This window comes from Leptosomus discolor, unplaced genomic scaffold, assembly GCF_034619465.1.
Source record: "Leptosomus discolor isolate bLepDis1 unplaced genomic scaffold, bLepDis1.hap2 HAP2_SCAFFOLD_94, whole genome shotgun sequence".
In the NCBI taxonomy this organism is placed as follows: domain Eukaryota; kingdom Metazoa; phylum Chordata; class Aves; order Leptosomiformes; family Leptosomidae; genus Leptosomus; species Leptosomus discolor.
The window spans coordinates 233,852-250,004 of record NW_028237920.1 but is presented as its reverse complement, the minus strand read 5'-3'; the positions used below and the strand labels follow the sequence as shown (position 1 = coordinate 250,004).

The window sequence follows — 16,153 nt, the reverse complement described above, 5'->3', positions numbered from 1 at the left end:
CAGCCCTAGGGGACTATCGGGCGGTATTTGGGGCAATTTCACATGGGGCCCCTCTCCCATGGGCTCAAAGGGCTTGCTTTTCCTTTGTCCCATCTTCTGAGGCACTCACACACACACCCCAACCGCTCCCCTCGTTTGGGGCTCGCTCCCTCGCGGGCTACGAGAAACGCACTACTAGAGGGTCCGCACTCACTTCGCCCTGGCAGGACGTCTCATACACCGTGCCCCAGGATACCCAGCCCTAACCGAACGGATTCCCGGCCTATACTCACGCGTCCTGCGTCTTCGTTCGGAGCTTCGTGCACAAAGATTACAGGGTTACCGGTTCTCCTTTGCTCAGTGTTCAATTTAGGGTCGTCGGTCGAGACAGAAGCGACCTGAGGGCTGCAGGGGCCGCCGGCTGGCGGGGCGCCTCCCCAATGCAGCTGCAGGCCACAATCTAGTCGCGATCCGAGTCACGGCACCAAATTGTGATAGGTAGAGACACGGACAATTTACAGTGTCAAAATCCAATGCGAATTTTATTATATTAGCAAGCGAACAAGAGCAAAGGCAGCGCTGGGCGGCCGGGGAGTCTGCGCTCCGCCAACGGCTCGCGCCTTCCCGCCTCGTGTAAGCACATTATATACAGTCTCATTTCCTGCATTCGTGATGTCGCAATCAGGGCGATACTCTGCGCATGTTCCTTCTGTTGCTGGGGGGTCTTTCTCTGCCTCCTGGTGGTCGTAAGGATGAAGGCTGAAGGTCTTCCTCGTTGCCCTGTGGGTGAACTTATGCAAGAATGTGATTACTCAACCCCCTCAGCTGCGGGTCTTGTTTACTTTGCCGGATGTCCTTCGGTTGGGCTATCAAGCCTTGCGGGCACATAAATCTTCCCTCCATACCTTCCCATACAGGTTTAATGAACAAAGCACAATATGTTACTTATTACACCGACCATCCACCCTCATGTCTCTGCTGATAACAGCAAAGGAAGAGGTAGATACTGGGGCAATTTGAGAGAGGACCCCCTCCCCAAAAGGAGGGCAATCCTAAATACACCCCAAGCTTTAGGGAGCCAGCCCAGAACAGCAGAAAATAAAGTTAAAATGAACTCTTTCGCATTCCGCCAGCCCCCAGCCGGCAGCACACCGAGCGCCTCGGGGCTCCGGTGGGAAGGGAAGACAAAGAGCGGGATAAAAGAAAATGGATGCATCCCCGGGGTGCTGGGCAGCGTCCCGGGTGCCTCGTCCCCGCAGCTCCCCCCGCCCAGACTCCAGCCCTCGGCGCCGTTACCTGCTGCCCCGCACCGGGGCTGGCGCCGCCAGGGCGGCCGGGACGCCGCGGGCCCCCCCCGGGCCCGGCGGGCTGAGGTAGTGCGGGCCGAGCGCCCCCCCCACAGCCCCCCCCATCTCCACGAGCCGAGGTGGTGCGGCCCGCGTTCCCCCCCCTCCGCGGGCTGAGGTGGTGCGGCCCGGAGCGCTCACGTGACCGGGTGTTGCTGCGTCGCCTGGCAACGGGAACACGGGAACATGGCGCAGACGGCGGCGGGTGAGTGCGGGGCTGGGCCGCGGCCGGGCCTTGAACCGCCCGGCCCTCGGCCGCCCGGCCTCCCCGGCCCCGCGGGTGCCCGTGCCCAGCCCCGCGGCGGCCTGCAGCTGGCGGGCCCCGGGGAGCCGGGCTGGTTCTCACTCTTCCCTCCGCTCTGGTTGCAGGCACAGGCCATCCCCAGCCCAGCAATATGGAGGAGGCCGCCGGTGGCGCAGCAGAGGGCTCTGGGGTGGAATCCGGCTCCGCTGCGCAGGATATCGTCCGAGTTCCGTCGCCTCTTGCTATGGAGGTGATTTCCTTCAGAACGTTCGTGGGGCAGCATGATGTTCCTACGCTCTCCTTGCAGAGTGATGGCTTCGTGGAAGCAGTTTCAATAGGGAGAAGTAAAACAAGGGAGCGGTTGTTGAAGTCTTGCCCTGCCTATTAAAAAAACCAAGTTAAATGTAGTTGTAGTTCTGTGTGTCAGCAGCGTCCTGAAGCATGTGCTTCTCACTCAGCTCCCAGATGGCTGTAGGCATGTTAAACGGGAGGTTGTCCCCATCTCACAGACACACGTACGGGGGCTGTGTTCGAGGTTGGTGGTGCTAAGTTTTTTTTGTCTGTTGGTACTGCACGATATTTGAATTTGGCAAATGATGGTACAGGATAAAACAGTGTCTCTTTAAAAAGAAGATAATAGTTTGGCTACGTGTAGCACCAGCTGGAGGACTAAAATCCCTAAGGGCATTTTTTAAAAAAATAGACGTGAGCCAGAGACACATCTGAAGTTAAAAGTGGTGTGTAGAATTTTTGTCAGGATCTTTACCGTCTTCATGCTGCCTGGGTGACTGTTTTTGTGAACGAGATTAAACTTCAAAATTAAACTCCCATGACAAAAAGCAGTTGTTAGAGCACCGTAGCATGAGCATTAAACCAAATGCACAACCTGCTGTAACGCTGCTATTCTGCTTTTTGCCTGTGTGTGTGCTAGGCAGTAGAGGCGGAGAATGGGAGCGACAATGAAGAAGAAGGGTCCATTCCTCTGCAGGACCAAAAAGAGACATTTCCCCCAGCAGAAAGAGGAGCTACAGAGCTGTTTGTTAGTTCTGCAGAGGTGAGACACTAATAACACACACAATCTTATTCACAGAAGGCATGGCCGGTATTTGTAATTTCAAATTCTCCTGGGGCAGTTTTGTTGCTGCCAACACAAACCCGACCAGAACTGAACAGAGAGAAGCTAACTGGTCAGGCACAAAGTCTACAAAAGCTGTGACAGAGCTGGAGAGGTTCCTCTGTTGTGCTGCATGTGGGTAAAGGTGGTTTTTGAATCGGCAGAGGCACAGCTTTGCCAGTGTATCTGTGGGCTGAGTTTAGAACAAGGCCCTCTGGCCGATTCTGTGTCTGCATCGTTCTTGTCTCGTGATGACAGAAACAAGCAGATTGTCAGGGCAGACTGAAAAGCTGTTTCAGGTGGTGGATTTTACGTTTCAGAAAAAATCCCCTGAGACTTTCTTGGACAAAGTCGAATTAGACAGTTGTCCTCCTGCGTTGGGTGACATGGAGCAGCCAGTAACCGAGAGAGAAAACTCTCCCCTTCCTTCAGGAGCTCCTCAGCAGGTGTCTGCGTGGTCAGCGGAGCGGAACAGCTGCACAGAGTCAGGTATCCTTCAGTCCCTTGCTAACAGTACAACACTCCATACCACCCGTCAAGCACAGTTTCTAGTTTTCTCCCTTTCTCATCATTGTTAGTCCAACTGGAGGCACAACGCTTTGAAATCTAAGCATTTTCTTTGTCTTCTTTTTCTTTTTTTTTTTTTTCTTGGGGGGTGGGGTCCAGGTGACATTGGAGAACCCATTTCTCTCTGCTCAGAGACTGCCTTTGAGCAGTTGGATCAGCTCACCAGTGAGCATGGTGACCAAAGGCGGGAACAGGCATGCCAGCAGCGTGGAGCTGAGGGGCACGAAACGAGTGGAAGAAGTGAAGAAACCGTAGAAGAAACAGAGCTGGTTGTCTTGGATCTAGAACATGTGAGAAGTCCTCCAATCTTGTCGTTCTTCTTCGCAGACCTGCTGTTTTTATTTGTATGAAATACACAAGGTAGATTGTCAGCAGCGGCTCAGCCATAGGCTGAAACCACGTGTTTAAAACAGGCTTTTGCAGCAGTACTGACTCCTGAGCGTGTCTGCTCCCTCAGGGTTAACCCCAAACGGGAGGCTCAGGAGGGAGCCGTGTAGTGGGTAAATCTGATACTCCTCAGTGCTCCTGAAAGAGAAGTACTGTCAGCAAGAGCGAGGGGATGGGCTCTCAGAGGCAGCTCTTCTGATGTGTTTCTGACTTTCAGATATCCTCAGTAGTGGCTTTCTGCTGTCAACAAATACCCACTGTGTAACTCCTCTCACTCGTTACAGTGAGCGTAGCTAAAGGAAGAATGCAAGGGTCTGTGGCAGAAAATACGCTGTGTTATTTAACAGCGGGGGTAGCAGTAAGGTTTCTTCATAATTTCTTTACACAAGTACGTTGACTTGTATCAATGTCATACTTCTTGACAGCCTCTGATGAGAAGATTCCAGGCTGCCCTGAAGAGTCACCTCACTAAGCAGATGGAAAAAGTGAGCCTAGAGCTTCAGGAACTGGTACGTGGCATTCTTACTTTGCCTTCCCGCAGCAGCCCACCCCTGCCCGAGCTGAAGCCAGGTAACTGGTTTCCTCTTGTGTTTGCAGAGGGCAGCAGCGAAGAAGGGGCAAGCAGAGAGGGAAGAGCTTGGGCTGGTTCTTTACGGAGCGCAGCAGCAGCTGGCCCGCCTGCAGCTGGAACTGGAGAAGAGCCACGACCGCCGTTCTCAGGTGGCCGCAGCACGTCAGCAGCTGGAGGAGGAGCTGGAGGGCCTCAGGCTTACTTACAAGCAAATGTGTCAGAACATACACGATGAACGCCAGAAAGGTGACCGAGGCAGCCCTTGCCAGGTTTCCTGGCTCTAGTACTGTGTGGAGAAAGGGATTTATTTGAATCCAAGTCAAGCATTGGATTGAAAAATACAGTAACATTGATCAGGAATCAGGCACTCGCTGAAACCTTTCACAGGTATTCCTGGTTGTTTCTAAGACCGTGTGGCTACCTTGTACTTCTAAGAAGGTCTTTAGGACTAAAACTGTTCCGGGCAGATGGGCTGCTCTGTGACTTAGAAGGAGGAAGATCCTGTCGCTCTGTTACGTTTGCCTGTGTCTCTGTAAGGGTGTGACGAGATCGCAAAGGTTGTGGGTCGTGAGGGGCACCCGGCAGCCTGAGAGTGCCATCCGCGTGGGAACCCGTCCCAGCCAAAGAAATGGACTTGACTCATGCTGGTTGTGCTGCAGGCCTGTGGGTAGGGGACAGGAAAACAACTGTGATGGCGAGGGTAGCTCAGCGTAGGATAAACTGCCTGGAAAGGTTTGGCAGGTTGCTGAAAAAAATAGAGAAGCGTTCAACAGACTGAGAAAGAGACAGTTCTGTTTTGGGGCAGAGGAGTGGAGTCACAGCCTCCTGAGGCCGCCCCTTCTTTGATCTCCTGGGCTTCTGAGTGCTGGGAAGCAATGAATTGCTTACCAAGATATTAGCTGTGCTTGTGGAGCTGTACTCCAAAGCCGATGCAAATTCACATTTCAGGGGGGCTGATTTGGCTGGTCAGTGTGCGAATTTGGCTTTGGGTGTTTCTGTGTTTCTTTCCCTTTTACCTCTGTTTAAAGTGTGTCTTACAAACATACTTTTCTGTAAATATTTTTCCCCCTGCCTCCCCAGTCTCTGCAATGCAGACCCAGGTTGAAAACTTGGCCTTGCACCTCTTCTACATGCAGAACACGGACCATATGCACCATAATATTTTACTAACGAAACGGTCGACAAAGAGGGCTGAGCTGGAGAAGGCCCAAGCTGACGTGGAAAAGAAAAAACAGGTATCAAGTAAAACTCTCTTCTTTCAAATAAATAAATGAATTCAGGTGACAGCTAGCGGCGAGTCTCGGAGGACGTGCTGCCTTGGCAGAAGGAAGGCTGTAGTGAATATACAGACACCATGGAAGGTGCTTGGGGATATTTTCCCCAAATAATTGAAAATGAGAAGAATCCCCCCCACCAAGATAGTGGCATGTACTGAACAGAATTTTTTTATGAGCCTTATAATAGGAAGTAGTAATCAGTAGTGATCACTCTTCACGCAGGCAACGGGGGTGTGGGGGCAGAAAGATATTTAGCAAAGAAGTATCATATGTTGAAGTCTGGAGAATTGCTCTGAGTCCCAAGGAAGAGCGAACTTGGAAGGTGAACTGAGCGGTCGGTGTGCTGGAGCTCCCTCTGCTGCCTCCTGCTTGCAGCAGGACACCAACTAATTACTGTTGATGCAGAATTGCGGGCAAACGGTTGAGATGGAATGGGTTTAGATGGTTTTTAACAAAGGATTTTAAACCATAAATTATCAAGATTCCCAGCTGCTGGAGAGGTGGCGCAATGTAACCCATGCTGGCAGGGATGAATGCTGCTTCAGATCTGAAGGACCAATTTCCTACTGTGGGTGGAACGATAAAAACCAGCAAAGAAGGTTTTGTTCTCTTGAAAATTGTCACTGCTGCATTCAGGAGTCGTTTGGATAGGAATGGAAGAGTTTCAGTAGGAATCAAAGCTAACTGAATTCATTTTCAGCCCAAGTTATTGCTGTAGAATTTAGTTGGTTAAGCCTGAGATTATGTTACTCATCCTGAGCTGTTTGGCTCTGCCTCTCTAGGATCTTCTGGTAGACCGCTTGACCCGGAAAGCCTACGAGCTGCAGGAACAGATTGCTCTGTTCGAAGCTCAGTTTGTGGCTCAGGCAGAGGACACCAAAGTAACTCGGCAAGCAGCAAATGAGGTAGGAGAATGCTTTTTTTTTGCTTCTGGTTAATATTTCCCTCTGGAAGGACCGACCCCGTTGGCTCATGCTCACGTGGTAGCTACAGTGTAGGACAGAGTTGTATGATCAGTTCCTGTTTGGAGGAATGAAGACTTTTTTGTTTTGGTTTGTTTTGTCTTTCCCTTTGTCCTCAAGAATTGCCTATAAATCACTTCCTCCCCCACCCTCTCTGCATTTTTTTCCTTGCAGACCTATGCTCTGTGGTCGGGGGTGACCATAAACCAGAGGCACGTTAGCTGAAGCTGTTCCTGCCCAGCGTATTATGAACACACACCAAAAAAAAGGCATTGTAACGTGAATTTGGTTTCCCAGCCTAGTATAGATTTATCCTGTCTACAAATCCTCTCTCCCCCAGGCTTGTATGGAGGTTCAGGCTATTAACATGGAGAAAAAGCGACTGATGAACCACTGGAATAGCAGCTTGGCGGGAATGAAGCAGAGAGATGAGGCCTATATCGCCACCCAAGCGCTGCTGAGGTACGGTATCTGAGAACAGTCCCAGGAGAGACCTCACACGGGTTGGACGGGAGGGCTGCTGAAAGGGGCAGTGCGTCTCCAGTTTATTGCTGCGCGTGCAGGATATGTCAAGCAGAACAAGTTTGCTGCTCTGAAGCACGTAGTAAGGTTAAAGGATAGGAAGCACAGTTCTTCGTCACTATTCTGTATCCAAAACACAACTCTCCCCCCAAATGTGTGGGGTTTTTAAAGCTGTTTAGAGTTTTTCTGTTCATATTTTAGTCCTTTAGAAGAGTTCCTTCACCTTTGCAACATCTCTCAATCCAAAGAGCTAGACTTCAAGAGGGATTTTACCTGTCGCTCTCAGTTAGGGTTTTGTGATGCCTTCAGAAATCATCAGGAAAACCGTCCTGTTGTTGCCAAAGGAAGCGCTTATTTGCTCTGGAGTCAGCCTGGCTGATTCCCTGCAATGTGCTTTGATGGTGGCATCCTGGTAAGAGTGGGGGGTGGGGACAGGACTGAAAGCGGGAATTAATTTTCCTACGTACGTTTGCTTTTCAGTCTTCTGTCTCCATCCATCTTCTGATGACTCTGCACTGTCACAGCAGGGTGGCCTTTGTAAAGATCTTCCTCCTTGGTCTGTTGTCGCTGCAGTAGCGTGTTTGAAAAGAGGAATTTGTAGATGACTGTTCAGCGCGTGAGTCTTCCCCTGTGGTGATTTTCCATCCTCTTTGCCTCTCCAGCAAGTACAGACATGACCTCAAGTCCCTAGAAACGGACATCCATGGCTGTAGGAAGTCAATCAGGAAGGAGGAGGAGAAGAATGAGTTGCTTGTCGCCATCCTGAGCCGTTCACAGAACGATGCCAAGATGACAAAGAAGCTGATTGCCCAGTGCCTTTCCAGGCAGGAGGCCTTGAAGGTGGAATCTGGCACCTACGCTCGCGTTCTCCACGAGACAGAGCAGGCCCTCAACAGGACCAGGATGGTGAGGAGAGTTACTTGGAAGAAGAACCTTTCAAATCAGACACAGATGTTTAATCCCCTTCCCCAAACAGTTGTAGTGACCCTGTCTCCTGTCTTTCCTGCGTTTAGGATCAAGCTGCTTGTCTGAATCAGTTGCTGTCCATCAGTAAGGACATAGAGAAAGGAACTGATGCCAAAGTGCAGATGGAGAACGAAATCATGGCAAAGCTTCAGGACCAGATGGTGTCCAGCAAAGCCACAAAGCACTTCTCGCAGCTGGCTGCAAAGCTCCGTAGGAGAAAAACAGACCTGGTGTGTTATCTCTTCCGTTTGGGAGGGCAGGGGAAGGAAACCGCCCTGAGCGGTGTTTCTCAAGTGTGTTTCGTCCGCGCCTTCGTTCTGCTTTTCAGATCTGCAGTTGAAGGTCTGCTGAGTTTGTGACTTCAGTTTGGTTCTTCCAGTGCTCTTATTGCGGGATTCTGGTGTACGCGAGAGGGTTTGGCCAAAAAGGCCTTGACACATAATGTACTGTTCTTTCTTTACTTAAAAAACGGGACAGAACGATGAATTCTGGGAGTTTTTACCATAAAGTAGTACCAGTTCTTATGTATTGGAGGAAGACAGTGGATATGTAGTACTGCTGTACTCCCCATTGAACTAACCTGTATCTCTGTCCGGCATCATGGAATGCGATACAGGCCTGCTCTCGTTCCTGAGTGAGGATTACAGCCCAAGGAGCAATCGAACCAGACCCACAGTTCTTTGTGGCACGATCAGTTGCTCTCTTTGGGAGTGTGTAACTGGAACAGATAGAAAAACGAGAAGATCCAGCGTAGTGTTTGTGGTGTTGAGTTGTGTGGGCTGGCACTAACAAGGCACCCACACCTCTGTATTTCTGCGGGTTACTTCAGCCTGGCCCTGGGATTTTTAAATCGGGGGCATTATCTTGAGCAAGAGGAAGAGTTCCAGGGCTGGCTTCCGTTGTGAGAGAGGGGCCCCCCGCCCCCTTCCCACAGGCACACCAACAAGCGGACACTCGCGTTGTCTCCCATCAGCACCTGCGGTGCACGGCTGGATGTAGCCAGAGAGTCGTGGCCGCTGGCGGCGCAGGGGCAGCAGAAGTCACCCGGCTGCATTCGCGCTGCGCTCAACAGGCACCCGCCTTTCTGGCTGCTGCGGTGGTGGTTCGGTGAGGGACGTGTTTGTCGGGTGTGGTGGAGAATGTCCTGCTCCGGTGAGCCGGGCAGGTGGAGACACCCAGGCAGGGCAGGTAACTGCAGAGGTGATGAGCGCGGCCTCTTAAAGGCTTTGGGATGTTTGGGCTCCTTCATGCTCTTCAGCAGCCTTATGGCAGAGGTAAATGTTGGTATCTCCGTCAGGAGATGGAGAAACAAAGGTACAGAGCGGGTAAGTGGCTGGCTCGCAGCTTGTGGCACAGACCTGGGAGGAGAATCTAAATCCCCTGACTCCTGTGCCTCAGGAAGCGGGCGTTCCAAATCAATGGGCTGCTGCTGGTGACAGTAATTTGTTTTCTGTCTGTTGGCGTTCCTAGGAGCTGCATTTTTCCAAGGTTGAGAATGATGTGGCCCAGGTTATTCTGAATGGAACTCATACCAGCTGCAGGCTGACAGTTCTCCAAAACACACTTTGTCAGCTGGACAAGGAAGTAAAAAATACCCGTGACCAGATCAGCTGCAGGGAAAGCGAGATTGCAAGGTGCAGTCTCCTGACTGAGAACAGGCAAGCGGTGCTCAGCCAGTACAACAAGAGGTTGGAGAAGATTCTTGCGCGGCAGGGGGTATGTACATTCCCATTTCAGTCCCAGGCTTGATTTTATTCTTTGTGGTGACCACAGGTGCCCCTGATAAATGTAACTGTGTAAGTGCTGAGTAGTTAAAACTTTTAGGCATCAGTATAGAGGTTTAAAAGCTGCACTAGTTAATGTAAATGTTTACGTCTGTCAAACAGCTCTTAGTGCACGGGGGGGGGGGGGGGGGGGGGGGGGGAGGAGCTGGCATGAGGGAATTGTGAAATGAGGGTGTGCCCAGCACAGATTTCTGCAGGGAGTTGTCTGCACCTGATGAAAACGTTGAATGACATCAATACCCTGGGAGTAACTAGGGTCTCATCAGAAAACCTGCAAATCCTGACAAGGGGCGAATGGAGCAGGCGGGGTGATGTAGATCACTTGGTGCTTGGCCCCATTCAGCTGATAGATACCCAGGTCTGCCCCTGGCACCGTGAGCTGCAAGACCTTTATAGAGCCCAATGCAAGAATGAGTGCTGTGGCAGACTCTTGGACACCCAGATGTGCCTGTTGTAGGAGCTTAGGAGGCCCCTCTCGCCCCAGAGCCTGAGAGCTGTTCGGGCTTCCCTTGCATTTGTTCCCGTGAGGTCAGGAATGATTGGTCCCATCCAGCTCCTGGGAAATAGAGGCACAAAGGAAGTAGCAGTATAGCAGAAGTATTCGGTAGGCATCTCAGCAGCTGGACCGGCCTTCTGCAAAAAGTGCTTCAGCAGCTTCTGCCTGATCAATCCCCAACCTTGCCCTCATCCAGGGTCAAGAACTGGGGCCACTGGAAATGGAGATCAACAAGCTGTCCAAACAGATAGAAGAATATCACTCTGAGGTGATGACGCTACAAAAGCACTGGCTCAATCAGCAGCAAGAGCTGGTCAAGTTAACACACCAACGGGAGGAACAAGTAGCCTCCCTGGACACGTTAAAGAAACGGATCACAGTAATGCAGCAGAAGAAAGTGCGCAGGGAAAGCAGGTCATTCCCCAACTCTTTTTAAAACGTTCAGCTGTGAATGGAGGAAAAAGGGAGCGAGGGCTTACGGACGGGTGAGCCAGACCTTCACCAGAGAATGCGCCGTGCTCCTACGTCCGTGTGAGCAGTAACGCAGGCGGCCCCAGCGCTGCTCTGGGGCTACGAGCCAGGCACCTCTGCTGCTCTGCCTGGCGTTATTCCCTGTCCCGACTGATCCCGCTGCCTTAACGGGCACAACCGAACCGAAGTGGCCGTGTCACGTGCTACACTTCTTAAATAACGTTTGCAAGTAGTTGGTGGGTAAATGTCCCCACCACGATGGTGCTTCCTTTGGCTCAAACCAGCTCTTTTCCACAGCAGTCTCCTTCAAAACCGTATTTGGGTTTTGGGCTTGTGGAAAAACGGTTTGGCTGGGTACGTGGGACGCAGGTGGCTCTGCAGGCAGCGTTGTCTGGTCTGATGGCAGTCTGTCATGCCTTGCCTGTGTTCCACCTGCTGCTTGTGGGAATTTTAAGACTTTTTTTTTTTTTTTTTCTGTTCACCTGTAGATGAAATTCAGCAGGAAACAAAAGAGCAGAAAGACATCGAACGTCACATGAGGAACATGTCCAATGACTTGATAAAGCTGAATGTGTTGATCCACAAGAACAGCAGCAGCTTCGAGGAGCTGCAATATGGCAACACGATCACCGAGAACGAGTTTGTGCGCTCTCTCAAGGTACAGACATCTCATTTCCAGGTCTCAGCCTCCCGTGCAGATCGGAGGCAGACAGTGACCGTGTAAATCTTTCTTAGTCTGACCACGTTGTGTTGTCTGACAATGTTATGCTTCCCAAACCTAGGCAGCAGAAAAAGAGTCGGTTGAGATGCAGGAGAAGCACAGTCAGCTGACTGAGGAGAAGGAAAGACTCCTAAACAGCCTGGTGGAAGCAGAGTAGGTACCAGAGAGGTTCTTGCTTTGTGCCACCCTCTTTGAATGTAGGTGTCCATGTCACCTTTCCTCTCTGCTCATCGAACTGAACCAGCAACAGCAAATGTGCTTCTGTCCTTCTCGGAGAAGATGAAAGGAGTTTCATGGATTTTTGGGCGCAGAAGCTGAAAGGTGCTTTAGCTGTCTCTGCAAGCAGCGAGAGCCGTGAGGATGTCGGCTTTAACAGTTCCAGCAGGCTCGTGCTGGACGTTGCTGAGATCTGTACGGGGTGACTCTGCCTGCGCTCTCCTCCGCCAGTCACTCGGAGCGAGCGTGCTGCGCTGGGCAGCTCACTGGGGTCCACCAGCCCCCGGCAGCCTGGGCACGCTTGTTGTTAGTCACCGTGCCACCACCGTGCCACGTTGTGGATGGCGGAGCTCCCTGTCTGGTTCCACGCTGCTCCTGGCTGCCCTTTTACGTGTCCCACGTGCAAACCCTCAGGTTCTGCTGCACCTTCAGCTCCATGTTCAGGACTGAGCTCGGGAGCGTGCTGCCACGCGTGCACAGGGAGCGAGCGTCCTCTCGGGCACTGACAAAGGTGCCGCTTTCCCTTTCTGTCACTGAAGGCATCAAATCCTGCTGTGGGAGAAGAAGATCCAGCTGACGAGAGAGATGCGTGCGGCGGTGGAGTCTGAGTCAGGGCACGGCGAGCTCCACGCCATGAGAACAGAGATTCACAGGATGCAGGTGAGCCCCGGGGGAGGAGCACTGGGGAGGGGAAGCTGCACACGATGGATTCAGCTTCGGCGTTGCTGAAGGCAGGAGATGAGAAACGGGCTGGGGAAGCAGCATTGCCAGGCCACAGCAATGTTGGAAATCGTACACCCTCCAGCTGGGCCGAATGAAATACATCCAGCGTGCATGCTCTTCGTGCCTTCCTTGCGCCTGCCGTGTAATGGGCTGCAGCAGAGTCTAGAGACACCTGAGAAATCTATTTAAAACATAATATGTTTGCCACCTTATGCCGTGACCCCAATTTATAAGCAAAGGAATGTTGATGACTAAATATTGCATCATCTTAATCACTGGTTAGGGAAGCCTTCTGTCTTCTGGCAAAGCAACTCTTCCCTTTTGTTCCCAGGTTACTTTACTCTTCTGCTTTTCCTATTGCTAAGGAGTTCCAGTGAAACCTTTTGAAGATTACTTTAGACGAGTTGATAATCCAGCCCTTTGCTTTCCAGATCCACACAGGGCAAGCCGGGTTTGGGTTTAGAGCAAATTTGGCTTGCCAACGCTCACGTGTCACGTATGTCTGGTTTATGTGGAGGGGATGTGCCGCACAGAATCGGTTCGGTGCCGTTTGTGAACATTGGTTACTTTCAGCCTATTTCATATCTTGACACACGGCAGGTCCGCTACGGCCAGCTGATGAAGCAGCAGGAGACGATGATTCGTGATATGGAGGCATCTGTTTCTCGCAGAGAGGTGATAGCGCTTTGTGGAGAGGGTCAGAACAAAAGAGACAAGAAGCTTGTCCCCAACAGCGTCTTCCACTGCAAGAAACAGGAGCTGAGAAAGAAGATCAGCAAAGCCCAGAAGGTGAGCGAGCAGAGCAGGGCTGCAGGAGTTCACCGGGGCTGTAAGGAGCACCAGGGTGGGCTGAGCGCAGACACGCGGGGTGTCGGGACACAGACGGGACAGGCTTTGGAGGCTCCTTAAAAAACCCCACAGGAGAGTTCTGGGGAGATGGCTGGGAGTGCAGCTGGACGAAGAACCACACTCTGCCCTTTCCTTCTCTTCCGTTTGCCAGAACGTTCAGGACTGCAACGCAACCCTCCTGGAGCTGGAGAGCGCCCAGGCGTCCCTCGGTGCCGCCTTCTTGGAAAAGCAGCGAGAACTGCGCAGGCTGGGGGCTGAGTGCGACGGCCTCGATGCAGACGCAGAAGCTCGTCGGAACAGGAAGCGACGGGTGAGCGGCTCCGCTCCCTGGAGCTCGCGAGCCCGACGGGACCGGCTGCTTTCTCCTGGTGCCGGCTCCCCATCTCCCTGTCTCGCCACCATCCTGAACTGAGTGTGCTTGGCATTTTAGCGGCACTTTAAGTTAACTGAGCACACCTTGAGGGCTCATGGGGGTCCTGAATTGGGGCTGCAGTTGTACTCTTAGCGAGGCAGCATTCACCTGGAGACATCAGCCTGAAGGACATGGTTTGTGTCTTGAAAATACCCCGTCACAGCTCTCCTCTGTGAGCGCTTTCTGGCTGCTCATATGTCACAGATTTGAGAGCCAGCTGAAGGTCTTGAATGGCCTCCTGCAAAGGTTGTAGGTTGGTCAAACTCTGTCCTGGCGAGGGTTGCCCTGTGCATGCAGGTATTTCTCTGGTTTATGGAATTCTGTGATGAACATTTAATTTTTTTTTTTTTTTTCTATTAGCTGACGTGTAGATGTGGTGCTTAGGGACACGGTTTAATGGTGGACTTGGCAGCGTTAGGTTCATGGTTGGACTCAATGATCTTAAAGGTCTCTTCCAACCTAACCACTTCTCTGGCTGTACCCGTTAGCAGCTGTTCTGCCGGTACAAGGGGGACTTGATAGCCCTGTCCCTCTTCAGAAGCCCTTCCCTTTCAGAATGTGATGGTTCCAGTACCGGTGACAAAAGTCACCTGCCTTTCTTAGTGCTTTTCTCTCTGCGGCCTGCTGTCAAAGCAATTTCTGTTGTTGCTTTCCTCAGAACCTTTTGGAGATCGTGTCCTACCAGACTCGCCGGAAGCACCTGCAGGCGCTGAAGGAAGGGACGTACACTCCCCTGTGCCGCACGGAGCAAGCCTGGAGAAATGAGCACCAGAAACTGCGCCACCGGCTCCAGACCATCGATGCCATCGTCCAGCAGATCCAGCAGGACCATCCCCAGCACTACCGGACTCTCCAGTGGCTCAGACAGTGCTTGGGCTCCAGGCTGGGCTCGCAGGAAGCCTGACTGCCACGAACCCCGTCCATGTAACCCTCAGCTCTTGTTCTGCTGGAGCCTGCAGGCTTTGTAAATAAACAAATATCTAAAAACTAAGTCTGTGTAGCAGGTAGTGGTCACCAAAGCAGTAGCAGTGCAACTGATTTTTGTTTCCTTGGCTGCACAAGGGTGGCTTCATCCCTCCCCCTGGCCTGGGGCGCTGGGGGCAGCCGCCCCCTTCCCCTCCGGGCCCCCCCTCTCTCACCGCCTTTCCCTGCAGCTCCGGGAGGCGGAAGGCCCCGGCCCCGGCGGGGGAAGGCGCCCGCCCGCTCCCGGGGCCGGTCCCGCCCCGCAGACGCCTCCGTGACGCGGGGCCGGTCCCGCCGCGCCTGCTGGGAGGCCGGGCCGGGCCGGCGGGGCCATGGCGGGGCCGGGGCTCCCGGCCGCGCTGCTGCTGCTGGCGCTGCTGGGCTCCGCCGCGGCGGGCAGCCCCGGGGCCGCCGGCTGCCAGGTGCCCCCGGGCGAACGCTTCGACTGCGGCCCCGAGCGGCTGCTGTCGCGGGCGGACTGCGAGGAGCGGGGCTGCTGCTACGCACCCGCCGGCTCCGGCTCCAGCCCCGGCTCCAGCCCTGGCTCCAGCCCCGGCCCGCCCTGGTGCTTCTTCCCCAGCGGCTACCGGAGCTACCGGGCGGAGAACCTGACGGCCACCGCCACCGGCTCCGCCACCCGGCTCCGCCGCGTCGCCGCCAGCTTCCTGCCGGGGGCCGTGGGCAGCTGGCGGCTGGACGTGGCGCTGGAGACCCCCACCCACCTCCGCTTCACGGTGCGAGCCGGCCCCGGGCCCGGTGCCCCGGTGCTCCGGACCCCCCCGCTGACACCCCCACCCCTCCCTTCTGTCCCCGCAGCTGCGGGACCCGGCCCGGCAGCGGTACGAGGTGCCCCTGGCCACGCCGCGGGCGAGCGGCCGAGCCGCCTCCCCGCTCTACGGGCTGCAGATCAACCAGGATCCCTTCGGCCTCGTCGTCTGCCGGCAGCGCGACGAGCAGGTCCTGTAAGTGCCCGTCCTGCCCCGAGCCTTCCCGAAGGGATTCGGTCTGGAAGCGGGTCCTGGCCCCAACCCCAGCGGTGCGTGGGACGGAGCAGGGATGCGGCAGGGGATGGCGGTGACAGCAGCGGGGTGGCGGTCAGCGGCTGCGGGGGCTTTGCTTTGAGCCCCTCTGCGGTTCGGTGCCTGGGAAGGGAAGCAGAAGTCCCAGAGATCAGTCGAAACCCGGCTGCTGGGCACCGCTGGGGCTGTTTGCCGGAGTCTCCCTTTCTCTCCGGCAGGCTGAACACCACCGTCGTGCCCCTCTTCTTCGCAGACCAGTTCCTGCAGATCTCCACCTCTTTGCCCTCCCATTTCATTTCTGGGCTGGGGGAGCACCAGACGCCGCTGGTCCTCAACACGGCGTGGACCAGGGTCACCCTCTGGAATTGGGATATGGCGCCTGTGGTACGGAGCGGGGCTGAGGGAGAGGGAGGTGGCTCATCTGCGCCTGTGGGGGTGGCCCTGCAAACTCTGACATCTTGTTTGGGGCTGGGGAAAGGCATCCGTGGCTGTGGAGCTCTGGGACCTGGCCTCAGCCCTGGGCAAGCCCGTGGGACCGTTGTCCCCAAGTCAGGCTTTGTCCTC

At 53.9% G+C, this 16,153-nt stretch overlaps 1 protein-coding gene across 1 annotated transcript; it reads left to right on the top strand.

Moving 5' to 3' along the window:
• Positions 1-1,706: 1,706 nt before the first annotated feature.
• LOC147412369 (coiled-coil domain-containing protein 40-like) lies at positions 1,707-14,516 on the top strand. Its single transcript, XM_086481439.1, has 18 exons — positions 1,707-1,819; positions 3,004-3,172; positions 3,350-3,540; positions 4,063-4,146; positions 4,235-4,454; positions 5,289-5,443; positions 6,268-6,390; positions 6,788-6,909; positions 7,632-7,875; positions 7,983-8,165; positions 9,406-9,651; positions 10,412-10,625; positions 11,175-11,344; positions 11,469-11,560; positions 12,163-12,283; positions 12,947-13,135; positions 13,347-13,505; positions 14,266-14,516. Exons 1-18 carry the CDS (start codon positions 1,721-1,723, stop codon positions 14,509-14,511), a joined length of 3,027 nt encoding a protein of 1,008 aa, XP_086337565.1. The 5' UTR covers positions 1,707-1,720; the 3' UTR covers positions 14,512-14,516.
• The last annotated feature ends 1,637 nt before the right edge of the window (positions 14,517-16,153 follow it).

Coding starts and splice junctions, on each gene's coding strand:
- LOC147412369 (XM_086481439.1), top strand. CDS start 1,721: ATGGAGGAGGCCGCCGGTGGCGCAGCAGAGGGCTCTGGGGTGGAATCC. Junction 11,345..11,468: donor AGTTTGTGCGCTCTCTCAAG/GTACAGACATCT, acceptor TCCCAAACCTAG/GCAGCAGAAAAAGAGTCGGT. Junction 12,284..12,946: donor CAGAGATTCACAGGATGCAG/GTGAGCCCCGGG, acceptor GACACACGGCAG/GTCCGCTACGGCCAGCTGAT.